This window comes from Propithecus coquereli, unplaced genomic scaffold (genome assembly GCF_000956105.1).
Source record: "Propithecus coquereli isolate 6110/MARCELLA unplaced genomic scaffold, Pcoq_1.0 Scaffold58, whole genome shotgun sequence".
Lineage (NCBI taxonomy): Eukaryota > Metazoa > Chordata > Mammalia > Primates > Indriidae > Propithecus > Propithecus coquereli.
The window spans coordinates 1,423,508-1,444,262 of NW_012151729.1; the positions used below are offsets into that span (position 1 = coordinate 1,423,508).

At 45.9% G+C, this 20,755-nt stretch overlaps 1 protein-coding gene across 3 annotated transcripts in view; it reads left to right on the top strand.

Moving 5' to 3' along the window:
• Nucleotides 1-20,114, top strand: part of GLRA1 (glycine receptor, alpha 1) — an 84,979-nt gene extending 64,865 nt beyond the window's left edge. For 2 of the 3 annotated variants that reach the window (XM_012658252.1, XM_012658253.1), the window contains 6 exons: nt 291-514; nt 3,595-3,677; nt 4,769-4,906; nt 7,983-8,197; nt 14,162-14,308; nt 19,673-20,114. In XM_012658252.1, coding sequence (XP_012513706.1) covers nt 291-514; nt 3,595-3,677; nt 4,769-4,906; nt 7,983-8,197; nt 14,162-14,308; nt 19,673-19,960 — 1,095 coding nt within the window. In that variant the 3' untranslated portion in view covers nt 19,961-20,114. Of the gene's footprint in view, nt 1-290; nt 515-3,594; nt 3,678-4,768; nt 4,907-7,982; nt 8,198-14,161; nt 14,309-19,648 lie in introns of all 3 variants that reach the window. The other variant, XM_012658251.1, reaches the window with a different exon arrangement.
• Nucleotides 20,115-20,755: the final 641 nt, after the last annotated feature.

Genomic DNA, 20,755 nt, shown 5'->3' on the forward strand with positions numbered 1-20,755 from the left:
GCCCTGCCTGAACTTTATTTTAAACTTTTTTCAAAAAAAGGAATAACATTTAAATAATCTCAGTTCAGGGTTGAATGTACTTAATGGGCCATTTAAGAGGATTTTCGGGGGTAATTATGACTCCCATGGTTTTTGCCTGATGCACAGACTTTATGTTTCACCCCCACATAAGATGCAACCGCACTCTAATAACGTCCTCCAGAAAAGGTTTTGGAGAGCACTGACCGAAAGCACCTGGGTCCTCCGAGAGTTGGCGTAATCTCTCATGCTGCATTTTCTCCTGGCTGTAGGACTATAGGGTCAACATCTTCCTGAGGCAGCAGTGGAACGACCCCCGTCTGGCCTATAACGAGTACCCTGATGACTCTCTGGACCTGGACCCATCCATGTTAGATTCCATCTGGAAACCTGACCTGTTCTTCGCCAATGAGAAGGGGGCCCACTTCCACGAGATCACCACAGACAACAAATTGCTGAGGATCTCCCGGAATGGGAACGTCCTCTACAGCATCAGGTGAGTTCCGTACAGGTTCACCTGCTCCCGCCTCCCAAGGCACCTTGCCCCACTGCCTTCTGGGAGCAGACACTAACAAGGGGCCCAGACAGAGGGGAGCGGGTCCTGGCAACCCAAGGCCCTAGCAGAATAGGCAGGCCTAGCTCTGCCACTTACACTCAGCAGATAAGAATAAAATATCATGGGCAGTCCTAGGAGCAAGTGGTTTATTATTAATACAACCGAGGAAACCAGGAAAGGCATCCTGGGGACGGTGGGGTTTAAGTTACCCAACATTTCCATAAAACAAGACAGTAAGAGTATTCAAACAGGACGACCAATAGGAGCAGCAAAGGCACAAAGCCTGGAAAATCACAGCAACTGCAAAGTAGATGGGCCCGCCAGGTAGATGGTGCTGCTCACAGCGCACGCCAGGGCTGCTCCATCCTTCTATGTACTCTATCCCCCATACCCTGCATCGAGTCGAGGAGATTGGACGCCCTCTGCAGCTGTGGGACATCCTTCAGATACTGGTTAGGGGCAAAGCTTTCAGAATCTCCTGCAACCCCTCCCCACCTACTCCCTCATCTCCTCCCCACAAGAGACATGGGGAAAATGACCAATGTCCAAGAGGTGACTTTACACATGTAATAATGACAAGTACCACTTACTAGGAATTTGCTCACTATGCTGGGTACTTTCCATGTAGTATATCTTATCCTCCTAACAGCCCACGAAGTAGGTTTTATTATGCCCATTTTGCAGATTTAGACAAGTGAGGATCTGAAAATGAAAGTAACTTGGCAAAGTCCCCACAGTTAGTAGCAGAGCCTAGATTCTAATCCGTATTAATGTGGATCTGATGCCCTCTCAGAGTCTGGAACAGTGCATGGCATTCAAGAGGCACTCAACTATTTGATGAATGAAAGAATATGTTTTTATTTCAAAGAGCTTAAAAGGGCTTTAGTCCTAAATGAGTCCCCAACAAGGAGTCCAGACCTGGCAGGGAGGCTGTACAGGTCCTAACCGCCAGGTGAGACTGAACTCAGAGTCTCTCCAGAGAGCAGCAGGGTGGGGGAGGGAGCTGGGGAACCTCACCACCGAGGGGCAGGCTTGGAGGAACCAGAAGCTCCCGAGGCCTTCCTCACCCTGGAGCCCATCCCACCCTGCACACATCCAGACTGGAAGAGTGAGGGGCTTAAGAAATGGCCATCCAGGCCCTGACCGGCAGGAGGAGGGGGAGGGTCACCCTGTTTGGATTTTGCTGCTGCCAGGCTAGTTTCCTACCTCCAGGAAGCTAAGTCCCAGTGCAGCATGCCAGAAGGACAAATCAGCAGAAAGTGATGTTTCCAAGGTCATTCAACTCAAGGAATTTAACCTAGTGTGACAGCTGCCCCACTTTGGAGCTTTTATTTTCAGAAATTCAATTGCATTCACTTTCCCCCTCCTTCTTCCACTCCCTTCTTTTCCCTCTTCTTCCTTTCCCTCTCCCTTCCCTTTCTCCCCTCCTACTTCTACCTTGTGCTTAAAGGGGCCCACATCCAGAGCTGTGGGTGTACGCCAGAGGGAGAAAGTCACAAAGGGCTGAGTGCCTTGCCATGTGCAGCTGAGGTGCCAGCAGCTAAGTTCCACTAGAACAGCAGTCCCCAGGCTTTTTGGCATCAGGGACCAGTTTCATGGAAGACCACTTTTCCATGGACAGGGGAGGTGGGGGATGGTTTCAGGATGATTCAAGCACATTACATTTATTATACAGTCAAACCTCTCTGCTGATGATAATCTGTATTTGCAGCCGCTCCCCAGCGCTAGCATCACCGCCTCAGCTCCACCTCAGATCATCAGTCACTAAATTCTCATAAGGAGCGTGCAACCTAGATCCCTCGCATGCACAGTTCACAGTAGGGTTTGCGCTCCTATGAGAATCTAACGCCTCCGCTTGTCTGGCAGGAGGTGGAGCTCAGGTGGTGATGTGAGAGATGGGGAGCAGCTGTAAACACAGATGAAGCTTCCCTCACTGGCCTGCTGCTCACCTCCTGCTGTGCAGCCTGGTTCCTAACAGGCCACGGACCAGTACTGGTCTGTAGCACAGGGGCTGGGGACCCCAGCACTTAGAACACCACCAGTTAGGTATCTCAGGGTGTTGGCTTTGCATGACAGCAGTGCTAGAAAAGCCTGCCAGCAAACACATGAGCCAACCCCACTAGGACTCAGAATCCAAAGGTCAAGAGACATGGCTTTGAATCCTGGCTGAGCCATCAGCTTGCTGTGTGACCTTAGGCGACTCTCACCCTATCCCTCACTGCACCCTGGTCTACTCACCTGTCACAGGAGGGAGTTGGCTTGATGATCTAAGGTTCCTTTGGGCTCTGAGAGCCTTTCTTCTCTGTTCCCTGCAGGAGGTGCTCAGATGTTGGCTGAGCCTTTCAAGCTGCAGTCTTGTATCCCAGCCTGGGCTGCGGGCCTCAGATTCTGTTGAAGGGACTCCCTTTGGTTCTGAGTCTGTGGCCTCTGCAAGGATTGAACAACAAAATAAACAGCTAGCCCAGAATCCCGGGAAGCCCGACACTTTCCTGCTGACCCCAGCAGGAGCCCACTGATATGAGTCAGCTGTGTTTGGACACCCAGAAGGCAGGGGGCCTCTTTGAAATCACTTTAGATGAGCCCAGTGTGTGAAGAGAGGAAGCCAAGAACCATTTGCAGCATCTGCTGCAGGTGTGCCGGGGGATGCCTGAGGCCTGGTGTTGCTCAACTGAAAGTTCGACCTCTGTCTCTATCTTAGGGCTATGCAGAAGAGTGGGGAAGTGGGCAGCCCCTCACCGGCAGGCATCTTGTTAAAGACAGGTCTCTCAAAGCCAGATAGACTCCAAAGAAATCCAGAAGTTCCACTGACTCTGTGTGACCTTAGGCAACCTACTTTACCTCTCTGAGCCTCCATTTCCGTAACAGGAACTTGGAAACATACACACATTTATTCAATACACACTAGTTTCCTGACCTCCTTTCCCTATCCTAGACAACTGCTTTTCTGAGAGTCACTAGAATGGAGGCCCAGCCTCCCTGATCTATGGATCCAGCATCATTCAACTCCCTTCTCTTCTCAGAATCACCCTGACACTGGCCTGCCCCATGGACTTGAAGAATTTCCCCATGGACGTCCAGACGTGTATCATGCAACTGGAAAGCTGTGAGTCGCTTGCATGAGTCCTCTCCAAAGAACCAGGCTCCCATTTACCCACGAGACAGGCAGAAATTCCCACACAGCTGCTTCCAACTGCTGGACCCCAGGAGATTACTGTAATAACCCAAAATATAATACTAGATGAAGGGCTTTGCTTTTAGAAAATGGATTAGAAATATAATTTCCCTTACATTGTCTGCCTAAGGCCCATGCTTTAGAGCCAGAGGCATTCTCCAAAGAGGCATGTTCCATGTCCCTCCGCCAGGAATGGAGGAGACACAGCTTGAATAAGTCATGGTCCTTGAACTCACAGGACGCTCCTCCAGCAGGGGAGAAAGAGGACGGACTGCACAAATTAACAAAGGGCGAGAAGTGGTCAGTGTGTTGTTAGAAGTCCAAAACGCTGTGGCCTCACAGCAGACGCTGTGCTTTCTTCTGATGGGGAAGGAGAGAGGGCTTTGTGGAGGACCAAGATTTTGACAGATGGGATGGCTGACTTCTTTGATTGCAAACACAGAAACCAATCTAACTGAAAAGTACAGAACCGGGCGGAGCATCTAGCTGGCAGGAACTAACGCACCATTTCCCTGGAGCCCAGCCTGTGAGGGGACTCAGCACCCACCAACTCTGAACCTCTTGTTACTTCACTCAAGAGCCAAAGTCCTGGGGCAGAGAACCTGATGGGCCCATCTTGAGTCACCATTTCACACCTTGTCCCCACCCCCATGGTTAGTGCCACCAAGACAGTATGCGATAGAGTCGTTCCCCAGAGGAAAATCTGTTGTAAGCGAAATAGGAGGCTGAAAAGGGTGGTGTTCTGGTAAAAATAGCGGATGTCAACTGCATTGCACCATGGGGGTGAGGGTGGGGACAACAGGACAAGCTAAGGCAGGATGTGGAAGGGCTGCAGGGTAGACATAAACAATTAAACCAGTTTTAACCTCCCTCCTTTGTGAGAAAAAATAAAAAGTAATAGTATCTCCTGAGTTCCACGGAGGGTCCAATGCCTCTCTCAGCCTCTGACCCTAACCAACCCTGACATGCTTCAGACAAGTGCTTCTGGGTGGTGACTGCTCCTTCTTCTGATCCCATCCCAGTTGGATACACCATGAACGACCTCATCTTTGAGTGGCAGGAGCAGGGAGCTGTGCAGGTGGCAGATGGACTAACCCTGCCTCAGTTTATCCTGAAGGAAGAGAAAGATTTGAGATACTGCACCAAGCATTACAACACAGGTAGGTGCAAGGGGCCACCTTCATCAGATCCCACCCCCAACCAGGACCAGAGGTCATTTCAAACACTCATTGAATCATTGATTCCACAGATCTTATGAAGTACCCGTGATGGGCACAGCTCTGTATTTATTACCTAGTGGTTAAGAGAACAGGTTTTGAAACCAAAAATCCGCTCTGACATTTTCTTCTTATGAATCCGTGGAATGGATCCTACTCCTAAGGCAGAAGGGAAGAAATGACATTGGGAATACACCTGGCAGTCTCTGTCACAGAACAGCTGGCATTTCTGATAGGGCAAAAGTATAAAGAATGCTCACATTGGAGCTCAGCAAGAGGAAAGGTTAGTAAATAGTTGGAAAAGATCTGCTAGCCTGTGAGCTACAAGAGGGCAGAGAAACCACAACTGTTTAGCTCAGCTGTCTGTCTCCTATGCCTAGCACGGCCTTTGTTGGAAAACTGAATACATGAATGCACTGGGGCAGGATCAAGGCTGGCTTTGCATGCCCCTCTTAGACTGGGAATGAGCTCATGCAAGCACCGTGGAAGTCAGTCATTCAGTTGGTACGCCAGCTGGAAGGCTGGGTAGGAAGCTGCTGTCTGGATCCAGCTGAGCAGAAGCAGGCACCAGGCTGGGAACAGGCCAAGCAGAGGAAGAGGGAAAGGAGAGGGATTGAGAGAAACCATTCGGGGCTCTGGTGCAAGGAGAAAGCTCAGTGAAAGGGCAGGCAGGCTAGATCTGCTGTGTCTGGGACAGCTGTCCCTTTCTGGATCACCTCCAAGATGTCTCAGAACCTCAAAGATACTCTCTTCATTCCTGGACAGGCTCAGACTCACAGGGATAGTGGTATTTCCATTAGCTGCCATGAGAACAGTGATTCCCCACGAATCAGATCATCACAACTGACCCTCACATACCACAGCCCTTTACTATTTATACAGCATTTTCTTTTTTTTTTTTTAGCTTCCTTGAGATATAATTGACAAATAAAAATTGTGTATATTGAAGGTGTAAAGCTTGATGTTTTGCTGTACATACACACTATGAAATGATTACCACAATCAAGCTAATCATTATAATATATCCATCACCTTACATACTTACCATGCATGTGTATGTCTGATGAGAACTCCTGTTCTCATCATTCCTACCTTCTCAGTAAATTTCAAGTATACAGTATAGTATAGTTGACTCTGGTCACACTGCTGTACATTAAATTTCCAGAACTTACTCATCTTGCATAACAGAAACTTTGTACCCTTTGACCAACATCTCCCCGTTTCCCCACCACCACCACCCCCCCAGCCCCTGGCAACCACCATTCTACAATACTTTCTGCTCCTATGAGTTTGACAATTGTAGATTTCACATATAAGTGACATCGTGCAGTAGTTTTCTGTCTCTGGCTTACTTCCTTCAGTATAAAAATGCCCTCCAGGTTCATCCGTGTTGTCACAAATGGCAGGATTTCCTTCTTTTTTAAGGATAAATAATGTTCCATTTTCTTTGTCCATACATCCATTGAGAACTACCTTATGATCCAGCAATCCTACTTCTGCATATTTATCCAAAAAAAAAAAAAAAATGAAATCAGTATCCCAAAGAGTTATCTGCACTCCCAGTTCATTGCAGTATTATTCACAGTAGCCAAGGTATGGAAACAACCGAAACGTACACAGCCTTTTCTCATTCGTTTCTCATTTGCTCTTCGCCATTTTCATTTACGTGAGAGCTGAGCTCCGTGCCTCTGTGGATGCAAGGAGAAAAGACTGACAGGTCCCGGCCTACATGGAGCTTGCCATCCAGGGAGCCGCAGGAAACCCCCTAGTTACTATGCTTCAGTGGACAGGAACAGAGACCCACACCGTGGGGTTGGCCCTGTCCCAGTTGCAGGGATACACGGACAGGGAGAGACAAGCTGCCCAGTCCAGAGCAGAAGACAGAGAGCGCGACGTGCCCACTCACTCACTGCAGTGTGCCTTAAAGGCTCTGATGATCACGTGAACAGGGCCGAGGGAACACAGGAAAAAAAAAAGAGGTATCTGCCTGGAGGAGACTTCACATCTACACCACCATGGGGGAGAAGGAGCATTTCTTTTTTTTTTTTTTTTTTTCCCAATTTTTTTATTGTGGTAAAATACACATAACATAAAATTTACCACCTTAACTATTTTGAAGTTTATAAGTTGGTGGTATTAAATATATTCATAGTGTTGTGTATCTGTAATCACCAACCATCGCTATAACTTTTTTCATCTTGTAAACCTGAAACTCTATACCCATTAAACAATAACTCCCTATTCTCCCCTCCTCTCAGCCTCTGGCAACCACTATTCTACTTTCAAATTACACACAGTTTTATAATTAAAATACTGTGTCACAAACTAGAAGGAGCATTTCTTAGGCCGGTTGTGGAAAGGAATAAGGGCATTCCAGGCAAAGCGATGAGCGAGGTCCAGAGCTCAGAAGTGCGAAAGTGCAGGGACTGCTCAAGGCAAGGCGTGGAAGACAGAGAGTCGTAATAAGCATGGAGACAGAGGGGGAAGCGCATAGAAAGACTGGTTAGAGCTCAACTGCCAAGGGCAGACTGAAGAGTTTGCACCTTACCCTGCAGGTAGTGGGAACTTCCTTGTATGACAAGGGAAGGGAGGAATGAAAGGTTTTACAAGAAGTAACAGGACCAAGTCATGCTTGGGGACCACAACTGGCAGAAGGGTAGAGGCTCCACTTAGCCAGGCCCATTTTGAGCAACAAAATAGTGATGATGGTGATGATGATGATGACAATGGCAACTGACAATCCTGGGCATTTGTGATGTGTGAGGACTATGCTAAGGTCTTCATAAGCATCATCTCGTTTGTTCCTTGCCGTAGCAATAGAAGTAGCCACACGAAGTGGGTATTATTCTTATCCCCAGTTTAATGTATGTGAGGAACCTGAGATACAGAATGATTCAAACACTTGCCTAAACGCAGCTAGTGTGAGGCTGAACCAGGACTCCAGCCGAGGTTGTTCTGACCCGAAAGCCCTTGCTCCTACCCACCAGGCTACACACCCTCTCACTATCATTTCTTGCAGGTAAATTCACCTGCATCGAGGCCCGGTTCCACCTGGAGCGGCAGATGGGCTACTACCTGATCCAGATGTATATTCCCAGCCTGCTCATTGTCATCCTCTCATGGATCTCCTTCTGGATCAACATGGATGCCGCACCAGCCCGTGTGGGCCTGGGCATCACCACTGTGCTCACCATGACCACCCAGAGCTCTGGCTCGCGAGCATCTCTGCCCAAGGTAAGTCCCAAGAGCACAGAACACCTGGGCAAATAAGGCAAGAGCTCACTTCCTTCCCCTGCCTGAGACATGAGGAGCATAAGGAACTAGTCACTATTTATTTATCTACCACACATTGTTGGACCCGGCGTTCTGATCCATCAGACCTTCTGCTAGACTCAACGTTGCTCCATTCTCTACCAAAACTAGACACACATTCTCTCCATTTACTATCAACACTCAACTTTGCATTCTCCATTCACTTTTAGAGCGAAGTACAACATTCTGCTCCTTTCACCATTAGTAGTGAATACTTTGTGTCAGGATCTCCAAGACTACCCCCACACTCAGATTTGACAGAAGGACTCATAGGATTCAGCATTTAGCTGCACTAACAGCTAAGGTTTATTACAGCAACATATCCAAGATATATAGCTAGATCATAAGGGGAAAATAACACAGGCCGGGAGCAGTGGCATACACCTGTAATCCTAGCATTTTGGGAGACCAAGGTGGGAGGATCACTTGAGGCCAGGAATTTGAGACCAGTCTGAGCAAAATAGCAAGACCCTGTCCCTACAAATAACAGAAAATTTAGCCAGGCGTGGTGGTATGTGCCTGTAGTCCCGCTACTTGGGAGGCTGAGGCAGAAGGAACACTTCAGCCCAGAAGTTTGGGGTTGCAATGAGCTATGATGCCACTGTACTCTAGCCTGGGCAATAGAGTGAGACCCTGTCCAAAAAAAGAGAAAGAAAGAAAAAGAACATAGGCAGAGACTGGGGGGATCTGTTGCACAGGCTTCCTTACTGTCTGAGCACACTCTTACTCCAGCAACAAAAATGCAGACGCACATTTGTGATGTTTCTGCCCAGAGAGACAGAGAAAGACTGTTTTAATACTCATTGGAGACTCAGCATCCAACGTTCTAACTGGAGGCTGGTCACATAGGCACCCTTTGTCTAGAATGTGCCAAAATTCCAGATTCCCAGAAGGAAAGCAGATGTTCAGAAGATTGTTTGTACAAACAGCCTAGGCACAGTGAGCCACCCTTATCAGTTAGAGAAAGTAGGAGCACTCTCAAAATCCAAGTTCCCAAATGCCAGCCAAGGGCCAACCTTGCAGGCAAGCCCTTCTAACATAGCAGCCTCAGGCCTCCAATGTTAACCCTTTTGGACATACCTTGATATGATTCTTACATTTCTAAACACCACATTTACTATTAACTAATAAACCATATTCTGTTTCATTCACTGTTAACACTAAACACAGCATTTTGCTCCCTTGACCACTGATGTCAGACGAACCTTCTGCTCCATTCACCCTCATGCTAGACACAACATTCTGTTCTATTCATTTCTAACACCAGACACAACATTCCACTTCATTCATTACTAACACCAGACACTATTTCTCCTCCAGTCACCCTTACAATCAATGCAACCTTCTGCTCCCTTCGCTGTTAACACTAGACCTCGCATTCTGCTTAATTCACATTTAACACTAGACATAATGTTCTGTTCTATTTACTATTAATGCCAGACACCATGTACTCTTTCATTCACCCCTAGTTGAGGTGCAGCATTCTGTTCCCTTCACTGTTAATGCTTGTTGCTTCACTCTACTTTACTGTTAATGCTAAGCACTGCATTCTACTACATTCACTATTATCGTTTGAATCACATCCTGCTTTATTCCCTCAACAGTAGACACAACATTCTGCTCTACTGTTAATGCCAGACACCATACTCTGCTTCCTTCAGCCGTATGATAAACACAACGTTCTGCAACATTTCCAATTACTGCAGCACTTAATATTCTGTTTTCATACAGAAAAGTTGAAAGAATATACAATAAACACCCTAATATTCTCCATCTAGATTCATCAATTACCATTTTGCCAAATTTACTGTCTCTTGGTAGATAGATAAATAAACAGGTATGGAGATGGAATTTTTACTGAATCATTTGAAGGCTATACAGACATTACAATTCACCTCAAAATAAGGAAGAAGGATCACAATGACATGGTTACATCTTTGAAAATAAACATTAATTCGGTAACTATTATTGAATGAGAAATAATTCAATATCACCTAATATAGAAGCTATATTTGAACTTTCCCAGTTGTCAAAAAGTCATCGGTAAATATGATGAGAGACCCAATTAAGGATCCAATTCATATTGCATATGGTTGCTCTATTTTGTCTCTTTTACTCTAGAACAGTCTCCCCACTGTTTTTTTCATGACATTGATTGTTCCATTAAGTTTTAATGTGAGACACAACATTCTGTTCCATTTGCCATCAATGGTAGACACCACACTCTATTCACCCTTGCAACAAAACTCAACAATATGCTCTTTGCACCATTAACACTAGGCTTTGAATTCTGCTACATTCATTACAAATGCTTGAAACCAAATTCTCTGATCGCTGTTAACACCTGACAACACATTTGCTGTGTTCAATTGTAACAGCAGACATTAGACTCTGCTTTCTTTTTTTCATGTTAGACTCAACATTCTGCTGCACTCATGGTTAACACTAGACTCAATATTTGGCTCCATTTGTTATTAACACTCGACTCCACATTCTCCTCCATTCACATTTTTTATTTATTCATTTTTTTAAAGCATAAAATTCAGTGGCTTTTAGTATATTGACAATGTTGTGCAACCCTAACTGTATAACTGTGTACAGATAGCATCTAATTCCAGAACATCTTCAACACCCCCAAAAGAAACCCCATACTCCTCAACAGTCACACCTCATCCCTGCTCCCACCAGCCTCTAGCAACCATAAATACTTCCTATCTCAGTCAATTTGCCTATTCTTGACATCTCATGTAAACAGAATAATACAATATGTGGCCTTATACGATTGGCTTCTTTCACTTAGCATGATGTTTTCGGGGTTCGCCCATGTTGCAGAATGCATCACTGTTTCATTCCTTTTTATGGCTGAATAATATTCCATTGTATAGTTATATCTCATTTTGGTTATTCATTCAGCAGTTGGACATTTGGGTTATTTCCACTTTTGGCTATTATAAATAATGCTGCTATGAGTATCTGTGTACAAGTTTTGGTGTGGACATATGTCTTCAATTCTCAAAGGTATATACCTAAAAGTGAAATTGTTGTGTCATATGTTAACTATATACTTAACTTTTTGAGGAACTGCCAAACTATTTCCCTAAGTGGCAATGTCGTATTATAATCACACCAGGGTTCCAATGTCTCCACATCCTCACGAACACTTACCATCTTTTTTTTTTTATTATAGCCATCTTGGTGGGTGTGAAGTGGTATCTCATTGTTGTTTTGATTCGCATTTTCCTAACGAAATAATGTTGAGCATCTTTTTATTTTCACGAAATAATGTTGAGCATCTTTTCATGTGTTTCTTGACCATTTCTATATCTTTTGTGAAATTTCTATTCAAATCTTTTGGCCATTTTTTATTTCTCTTGTTAGCATTGAGTTGTAATTGTTCTTCATGTATTCTGAATTTTAGACCTTTATCAGATATATGATTTGCAAATCTTTTCTCCCATTCTATGTGCTATGGTTTGGATATTTGTCTCCTCTAAACCTCACATGGAAATGTGATCCCCAGAGTTGGAGGTGGGGCCTAATGGGAGGTATTTGGGTCTTGGGGGCAGATCCCTCATGAATAGATTAATGCCCTTCCTTGGGAATGCATTCTCACCTCATTAGTCCCCAAAGAGCTGGTTGTTAAAAAGACCCTATGGCTGGGCACGGTGGCTCAGGCTTGTAATCCTAGCACTTTGGAAGGTTTAAGTGGAAGGATTGCTTGAGATTGGGAGTTCAAGACCAGCCTGAACAACATAGAAAGACCTCATCTCTACAAAAAAAAATTTTTAAATTAGCAAGGCATGGTAGTGCAGACCGGTAGCCCCAGATACCTGGGAGGCTGAGGCAGGAGGATCACTTGAGCCCAGGAGTTTGAGGTTGCAGTGAGCTATAATGATGCCACTGCATTCTAGCCAAGGCAAGAGTGAGACCCTGTCTCAAAAAAAAAAAAAAAAATCTTTAAGTCCAACATCTGGGCTTCCTCAGAGGCAGGTTCTTTTGACAGCTTTTTTCACATGTATGGGCCATAATTTCCTGTTTCTTTGAATGACTTATAATTTTTTGTTGAAAATTGGACATTTTATATAATATAATGTGGCAACTTTGGAAATCAGATTCTTCCCCTTCCTCAAGATTTGTTGTTGTTTTTGTTTATTCAGTGACTTTTCTGAACTAATTATGTGAAGTATATATTCTTTGTGGTGTGGGACCACTGAAGTCTCTGCTCAGTTAACTTCTTAGCCAGCTAAAAATTAGAGATTTCCTTAAATGCCTGGAAGCTCGAAATCCCCAGTCTTTACCAACAGGCTCTGTGTATGATAGAACACACCCTCAACAATCAGCCAGGTAGTTTACTACTTTGCCTTGGGCTTCACTTCCTGCTTGCTCAGAGCATCCAGGTTAGCCAAAGGTAAGAGTTTTAGGGCCTTCTCAGGTCTTCCCTGGGCATGCACACAGCCCTAAGCCTACACTCTGATTCCCAAGAATATGTCAAAGCTTTCCAAAACCCTCACAGACATCTCATTATCCAGTTTTTCCTTTTAAGCTTTTTGATTAACCTATTGTTTTGCCCCCACTGCTTCAGGCAGCAATTGCCATTGATTGTTTTTGACAAATGCCCCCAGAATAAAGGCTGTTCACACTGGGCCAGCTCCAAATCGAGTCAAATAAAGATAGTCTTGTGAATGAGGTCTTTGAGTAAACCATGAGATAGATTAAATGATGGTAACTCTCTGGGAATGGAGCTTTGAAGAAGCTCCAACTCCATTCTGCCCCATCCAGTGGCTGTCAGACAGCTGGTTTTCACTGTGCTTGTAGGCTGTAGGTTTTCAAGGCTACCACAGAGACGGGAAGGTTAGGATAGGAATAGGGCAAGTTAAAAGACCACAAAGCCCCAAGGGAAATGAAAACATACATCTACCCAGAAACTTACACACAGATGTTCACAGCAGCATTATTTATAACAGCCAAAAGTAGAAAACTTAAATATTCATCAATTGGTGAACAGATGAACAAAATGTTTTATAGACATAAACGGAGTATTATTCAGCCATGAAAAGGAATGAAATACTGACACATGCTACAATATAGATGAACCTTGGAAACAGTATTCTAGGTGAAAGAAGCCAATCACATAAGGCCACGTGTTGTATGATTCCATTCATATGAATTGTAGATTCGTGTTAGCTTATGGCTGCAGGAATAAAGAAGTGACAGCTAAAAGGTACCAGATTTCTTTTTGAAGAAAATGTTCTAAAATTGACTGTGATGATGATTGCACATAGCTGTGAATATTCTAAAAACTGTATACTTTAAATGTGTAAATTGTATGGTACATGAATTAGAGCTCAATAAAACTGTTTTAAACAATGCTTGCTGTTCTTACTGAGATTCAGCTGCTTTTCTTAAATCAATGCTCAGATTGCTATAGGTCTTTGGTAATTAGCAGAGTTCTGAAAACGCTGACTGACAATTTTTGTCAGTGTTCTCATTGATTTTATGAAGGAGAGAATTTTCAGAGGTCCTTATGCTGTCATTTTTGCTGATATCCTCCATTCACTTTTAACACCTGGTACAACGTTCTATTCCTGTTATCCTTAAACTCAACACAGAATTCTATTCCCCTAAATGATAATGCTACATACATCACCCTCCTCTCTTCGGTACTCTCGTAGGTACCATATTCTATTTTCCCCAATATTCTATCCAGTCTTTTTGATGCATTTCTCTTCTGTTTCCCTCTGCATCTTCCACCCAAACATCCCAGCTGAGGAGCAGACAGCAGTGGGTGATGGGGGGGTTACTGAAGACAGAAAACATCCCACTGTGCTCAATATTTTACTTCCTCTGCTCTCACCTCCCTGTGTTTTCCCCTCACCCCCACTCCAGGTGTCCTATGTGAAAGCCATTGACATTTGGATGGCAGTTTGCCTGCTCTTCGTGTTCTCGGCCCTGCTAGAATATGCCGCTGTCAACTTTGTGTCTCGACAACACAAAGAGCTGCTCCGATTCAGGAGGAAGCGGAGACATCACAAGGTAGGCCTTTGGGAGAGACAGCTGGTGGTAAATGGAAGTGTTCTAAGCAGTCTTGTCTTGTGATACTTGTTTCACTGGACCATCCTTCACAGTGGGTGAGCCAGGCAGGAAATAGATTAAACTTCTAGAAGTCTTAGCTTTCCCTCCCATAAATACTGCCCTAGTTAGGTCTATAGGCAGTCATTCTTCCAGCCATAACAGTAACACCACCGAAGTTACCAGATCACACCTAAAGGCAGAACTAATGGAGTAAATACTGGTGGGGTCAAGATAATGACTGGCCATAAACCCAAAAGATGGCAGCAAGCTGGGAGATGTCAACTGGTTTTCTCTGCAGTGCTGCATTATTTCAGTGGGTTTTGTTTCAAAAGGGAATTGTACCACAAAAGATGAGATCTTAAAGTAGAATGTCCAGGTTCTTTCCTGCCTCTAGGAAAGAGGCAACAAGCAAGACCCTCCCGCAAGCTGGGTTCTCTCATCTTATGAGGGACTGAATAGAGGAATCTTTGGCAGAGCATCTCTGAAAAGTCACCAACCTCTGTTAATTCTGCCACTGGGGAGTGTGCAGCCTATTGGAGCAAACTACCCCATACTCTGGTCCCTCACTACTTCCCCATGAGACCCTCTCCTGGGGACCAGAGAGCCTGCTTTCCTCTCCAGCTTCATTTCCACACGACTTTCCCCTTTGCTCTCTGAGCACCAACCACACAGGCTTTTCTCTTAGTTCCTCAAACATACTCACAGGACTTTAGACACCTTGTTCTCTTTCCCTGGATTGCTCTTCCAGTGCCCTTTGCTTAGTATTTACCCACTCATTTTTCAGCTCTCAGCTGAAGTATCTTTCCCTGAAACACCCTAGTGAAGGTCTGGGCTCCTTATTCAGGTTTTTATACAAGGCTGTCAGGTATTGCTGTGCAGGTTGTATCCTACAAGGGCTCTAGCCAAGGAGGCACTCTTCTCTAAGTCATGTCTTGGCTTGGGACTTTACCAGCCCAGAGGATGGAATTCCAATTCATACGCCCAGAGAAGGAGGTGCCTTTTTTCTAATTTGCACAAAGGTGCTGTGTGTGTCAGCAAAGGCTATGTACTAATTGAACTCAATTTCTGATCTTCTACAAATGTATCTTGATGTATAATTATACAAAGGACTCTGCCTCTTTAGCTCTCTTTGGTGCATGACTTCAGGTTAACCCCTTCCTGGGACCAGTTTCCCGTCTGTAAAACGAACTAAATGTGCATAAGGGGTGACTGTGGTGAGGATTAAATCAGGGGATGCCAAAGTAGCTTTAAGTTTTCTTCCTGCCATACGAGTGCCAAGGATTAAAATGATTACATAGACACGGATTTCCATCAGTAAGTTTCTTAAATATCAGCAATCTGATTCAATTAACTTCAGCAGTTTACCATAGAGAGGAAGCCGACATTCGAAGATAGAAGACGTCCATAGGGGTTAAGATATCACCATTCTTCTAAATCTGCCTTGGAAGAGGAAATTGTCTTGGGTGCAGCAAGCCTCAAAGGACTGCTTAAATGCCCCTAGTTTTAGTGACCCCATACTGTCCATTGAATACCTAGCCTCTCACTCTTAAGTAAGAATGTGACCAAACTCACCCACCATAGACAAGTAGTTTTTTGCATTTCCTTCTGCCAGGGACATTTGCTAGAAATACTTATTTGGGAAGATTATGTCCAAAATATTTGACTAGCACCAGGCGTTTTGACTGGGCACTGCACAACTCCGGGAGGTGCTATTTGCATGCATGAAAATGTGAAGGGAGCCCCCTGCAGATGCACAGAATGGTGGGCCTATAGTACTTCCACAGGCTGCCTCCACCCTCTGCAAACACCTGCTAGTTTTATGCTCTAGGGGAAAACAAAAGCTTTCTGTCTGCTCAGGTAAAGGGCGAGTAGGGCCGCTATCCAGATTTGATCAGATCCTCCTGCTCAGTTCCCTCCTGGCAGATATCTCAGAGATCGTCCCATCCACTCCTCCCACGCAACCGATGAGGGAGCCTGCTGACAGCAAGGCCCAGCAAGGCGCCAGGATCATTTGCACTGATGGCAAAGGCAGGGGAGGTGCTCAAGGACCTGAGGCTCTTCTCAAAACATTAACTATACACCATGAGTTCTCATCCATTAATCAACGTTTCCATCTTGAAGCAGATAAAAATAGTCCTGCATTTATTGGATCTTAAATAAGAACAGAGGCTTAACCCAAGACGGAGGTCAAAAAGAAGTAGCCAGAAGGCCAGATTTGGTGTGCAATTATTTTTAATTTGGCCAGCAGGGTTTGTAAAATCTGGACTAAGGTGTCAGCATCTAAAAACCACACTTTGGCTTCACTCACAAAATCACGGCATCTGGCACACACTGGTATTGGTGCACTAGAACTGCCTCGGGTAGGGAACGCATCCTTCAGTTTGCCACTGTCCCTTCTAACCAGAGATGTTTTTCAGCCCCAGCTCATTTTATCACACATTTCTCCTGCTCGGCCCCTTGTGTGTGTCTGAATTAATGTGACCTCAACCGTGAGGGCTCTGAACTTAGCCCAAACGTCAGAAACTACAAAGATGCAGAATTGGGCTTACCCAACAGCTGCCTTTGGAGTAAGCCACTCTGGGTAGGGTTTGTACGCTGGAGGTGCATGAGCTTGAGCAACAGAAACCTCCCATTAGCAGGAGGTTTGCAGAGGGGATTTGAAGCCCCAGATGGTGAGTAGAGAGGAACTAGGTACATGCCTGAATTTCTCAGAGCCTGTGATCTTGGCCAGGCTCCCCAACTCCCACCATCTTCCCGTGTTACCTCATTTGTTGGGCAGAAAGCACCTGGTCCTCGAATTCTCTGGCCGGCCTCGTTAGGCAAATTATTAGGAAACCGTATCTGTGAGGCCCAGCCTCAGCAGGCATACTGCTAGCAACCTCCCTGGGTTCCAGAATATGCTACCAGATTTCCCCTGCTCTATACCTAAGCAGCTGCAGATGCAGTTGAGCATGCGTTTCCTGCCACCTGCTGGTTAGAATGGGAATAGCGAGTCTTTTTCAGTCATTCCTGAGGAATTTCCTTTCTCTGAGACACAATGTAAAACTGATCTTCTAGCCAGATGGGGTCTTCAGTCCACACCTCCACTCCTTCTACTTCCATGTTTAGAGGAAAGCAGAGAAGAATTCACCCAAAAATGCATAGAAAGCTAATTTGGTGCTCCCCACTGCAGAACTATAGCCCAGGAAAAAAAAAAAATTTCAAGCACCCCAACCTCCAGCAAAGGCAGATTTATATTCAAATGCAATAGAGCTGGACTCAGACCCCCTTGCAGGTACTAGGTCTAGTTAATTTGGCCAACTTCCCCCCAACTCCCCTCCTTGGCCCTGACATAAACCCCCTACTGTTGTCCTACTCATAGACAAATATTTACTGAGATTCATTCATTCATTCACCAAAGATTTCTTGAGCATTTATCATTTGTCTTAAACCCTCCTGGTGCTAGGACTACAACCCCATTTAAACAAACCAAAAAAAAGGGGTGGGGGGACTGAGACTGGCGAAGATATGCAAGTAAACATTTCCTTACTCAACAAATATTTACTAAGTTCAGAGCTCATGTTCGTGTTTATTGTTGAGGGTGCCAGGAACGTGGCAGATTTTGCCTCTATTTTCACGGAGTTACAGTCTAACAGGAGGGACAGACACTGACCAAGGAATTTCAATACACAATGTGATAAGAGCTTTAACGACAAGACGGAGAGGTGTACAGACGGCTTTTGGGGCACACAGCAGAGTCAGCTAGCCCACCCTCAGGAGCTCGGGGAAGAGTTCTGAGTAAGAATTACTTAGGTTTTGAAAGAGGAGTTGGAAGCAGCAGGTGGAGTTGCAACTGTGTTCCCAGGCAGAGAGAACAACTTGAACAGAGGCCAGTAGTTAAAGAAAAGGAACATGACACTTTCGAATATATGGAAACGTTTCCGGGTGACTGGAGCACAGACTGCCGGATAGAGAATGGCACGAGGAGGCTGGAAAGGGAGACAGGGTCCGGGTCATCTAAGGCCATGTTTACCACGGTAGGGATTTTCATCCTCCTGAAGCCGACTGCAGCCTACTCAAAGGTTCCAAGGAAAAGACGACTAATAAGGTCTGTGTTATAACAACCCAGATGGGTTGAGGGGAGGAGCGTCCAGTGGAGGCAGTTAGGAGACTAGACTGGACGCCCTCGCAACAAGCCCGCTCCCAGGCAGCAGGGGTGGACCCTTGTTCTCTGTCGGCCCTGTGCTGCACAGGAACGAGCAGAAGATAGGGGTCTCATCCTAGGAGCTCACTATCTAGGAGGGAAATGTGACCTGACAAAACTTCCCCAGAGCCACAGACTGAATCAACAGCTCAGCTGACACCAAAACACCAGACTCTCAATGCCACCCCTGAGCTCGCACGGAAAGATAACAAAGCCAGACGTGGGGAGGCAGACAGTAGTGCCTCCGCGATTCAGACACGGGCAAGATCACCACGACCTGGCAAAGGGATGAACCTGCAGCAGGCATTTCGGGGCAACGAGCATAAGGCAAGGAGGTGACAATGTGCAAGAGAAAAAGTGCAATGAAGCTGGCAGGGGTCAAAGGATATGGTAAGGGGAGGGGGGGAAGCCTAGAAAGGTAAGTTGAAGCCAGATCATGAAGGGCCTTGAATGAAAACTTGATAAAAATCCAGAGATCTGTCTGAGGTCACAACTGCCAGGGCTGTGGGAACACGGAGACAAGCAGCAGCAGCGGCTTCCCTGGCTTGTGAAACAAAGGTGGGGCCCAGAGTTCCTGCTCCCTCCTGGGCCATTCGCCCTGGGGCGTTATGAATTGGGGAATGGTGGGGGGAAGAGGGCAAGGAGGCGACAGAGGCAAAGCAGGGGATCTCTCCAAATTGTCCTCTGAGTTTCTAACCGAAATGCAGTGCAACATTGAGTATCTACTCAATCATAACCTCCCATGGTCAAAAGAACCTTGTGAGGTAACGAGTGGGGCAACTCTTATCCCCTACTAACAGGGAAAAAAATGAAATAAAAAAACCTGAGACTCGCGGAAGGAAGTGAGTTGTCTGAGGTCATACAGCCAGCTAGTGACAGAGTGGAGACTGGAGCGCAGGTCTCCAAACCCTAAACCACATTCCCATCCCCTGGTTTGCATCTGTTCTGACATGCGATTGGCGCCCCTCTATAAGGCAGAACTCCCCAGCCAGCCAAAAAGCCTTCGGGAACCTGGAGTGGTGCAGTCTGAGAGGCAGGGACAACCAGACGGGCGTGGCCTGGCCCCCAGGGGAGTGCCTTGCAGGGAGGGTGCCCAGCCCCTGTCTTATTTTAAGTAGAGCCCCATGTTGAATCTATTCCAGGAGGATGAGGCTGGAGAGGGCCGCTTCAACTTCTCCGCCTACGGGATGGGCCCCGCCTGTCTGCAGGCCAAGGATGGCCTCTCGGTCAAGGGCACCAACAACAACACCACCAACCCCCCTCCTGCGCCATCGAAGTCCCCGGAGGAAATGCGAAAACTCTTCATCCAGAGGGCCAAGAAGATCGACAAAATATCCCGCATTGGCTTCCCCATGGCCTTCCTCATCTTCAACATGTTCTACTGGATCATCTACAAGATTGTCCGTAGAGAGGATGTCCACAACCAGTGAAGGGTCTGGAATGTGGGGGAGGCTGGGAGAGGGTGGCACGGGAGTAGCACAGGAATCTGAGAGACTAGGAAGCGAAGGGGAAGAGAGGGAGGAGACACACACAACTCTTTCTCTGCAATACGTGCAACAGCAAAATGCAGTGATGCATGGATTTCAGAACGTGGCACTATCTATTTAACCTCGGGTGAGCTGGTGGTGGGGGGACAGGAGGGACTTTTCTAACATAGGAACTGAGGGCTGGGAGGAAGGGGTGGGGTAAGGGTGGTGGGTGGGGAGTGAGGGAATAACAGCTTTCAAAAAATTCAGCCCATGGGCTGTGTAGTTTTCCTGTTTGGAAGGAGAGTGCAGTCTGCCCCAGAGCAGAAGGAAAGCAATGTAATATATGATATATATTCATGCTTAATATTAATGCAAACCCACAAGAACAAAAGATTTGTTTCTTAACCTATCAGCCTAGTAACTGCTTAAATTCTTAAAGTCACAGAAGTGATGGACGATTTTTCCCAGAGTGGAAACAGTCACAAATAAGCTTGCTCTGGTGTGTGTCCCACATCACGCCCCTCCAAATGCCATACCCATCTTCAGACTGGCCCAGGTGGACACATGCCAGAAAGCCATTCCGCCTCTGCTTCCAGAGGGCTGTGCGGCATGTGGACAGGTCGTGGAAAGGTGGAGAAAAGAGAGGGGAGTGAATAAAGAGGTGGGACATTTCAGAGATCCGAGGATTGAGAAAAATGGTAACTCCAGTTCAATCCTCACGTCTCAAGGCTGAGACCATACTTGCCCCTCTCTGAG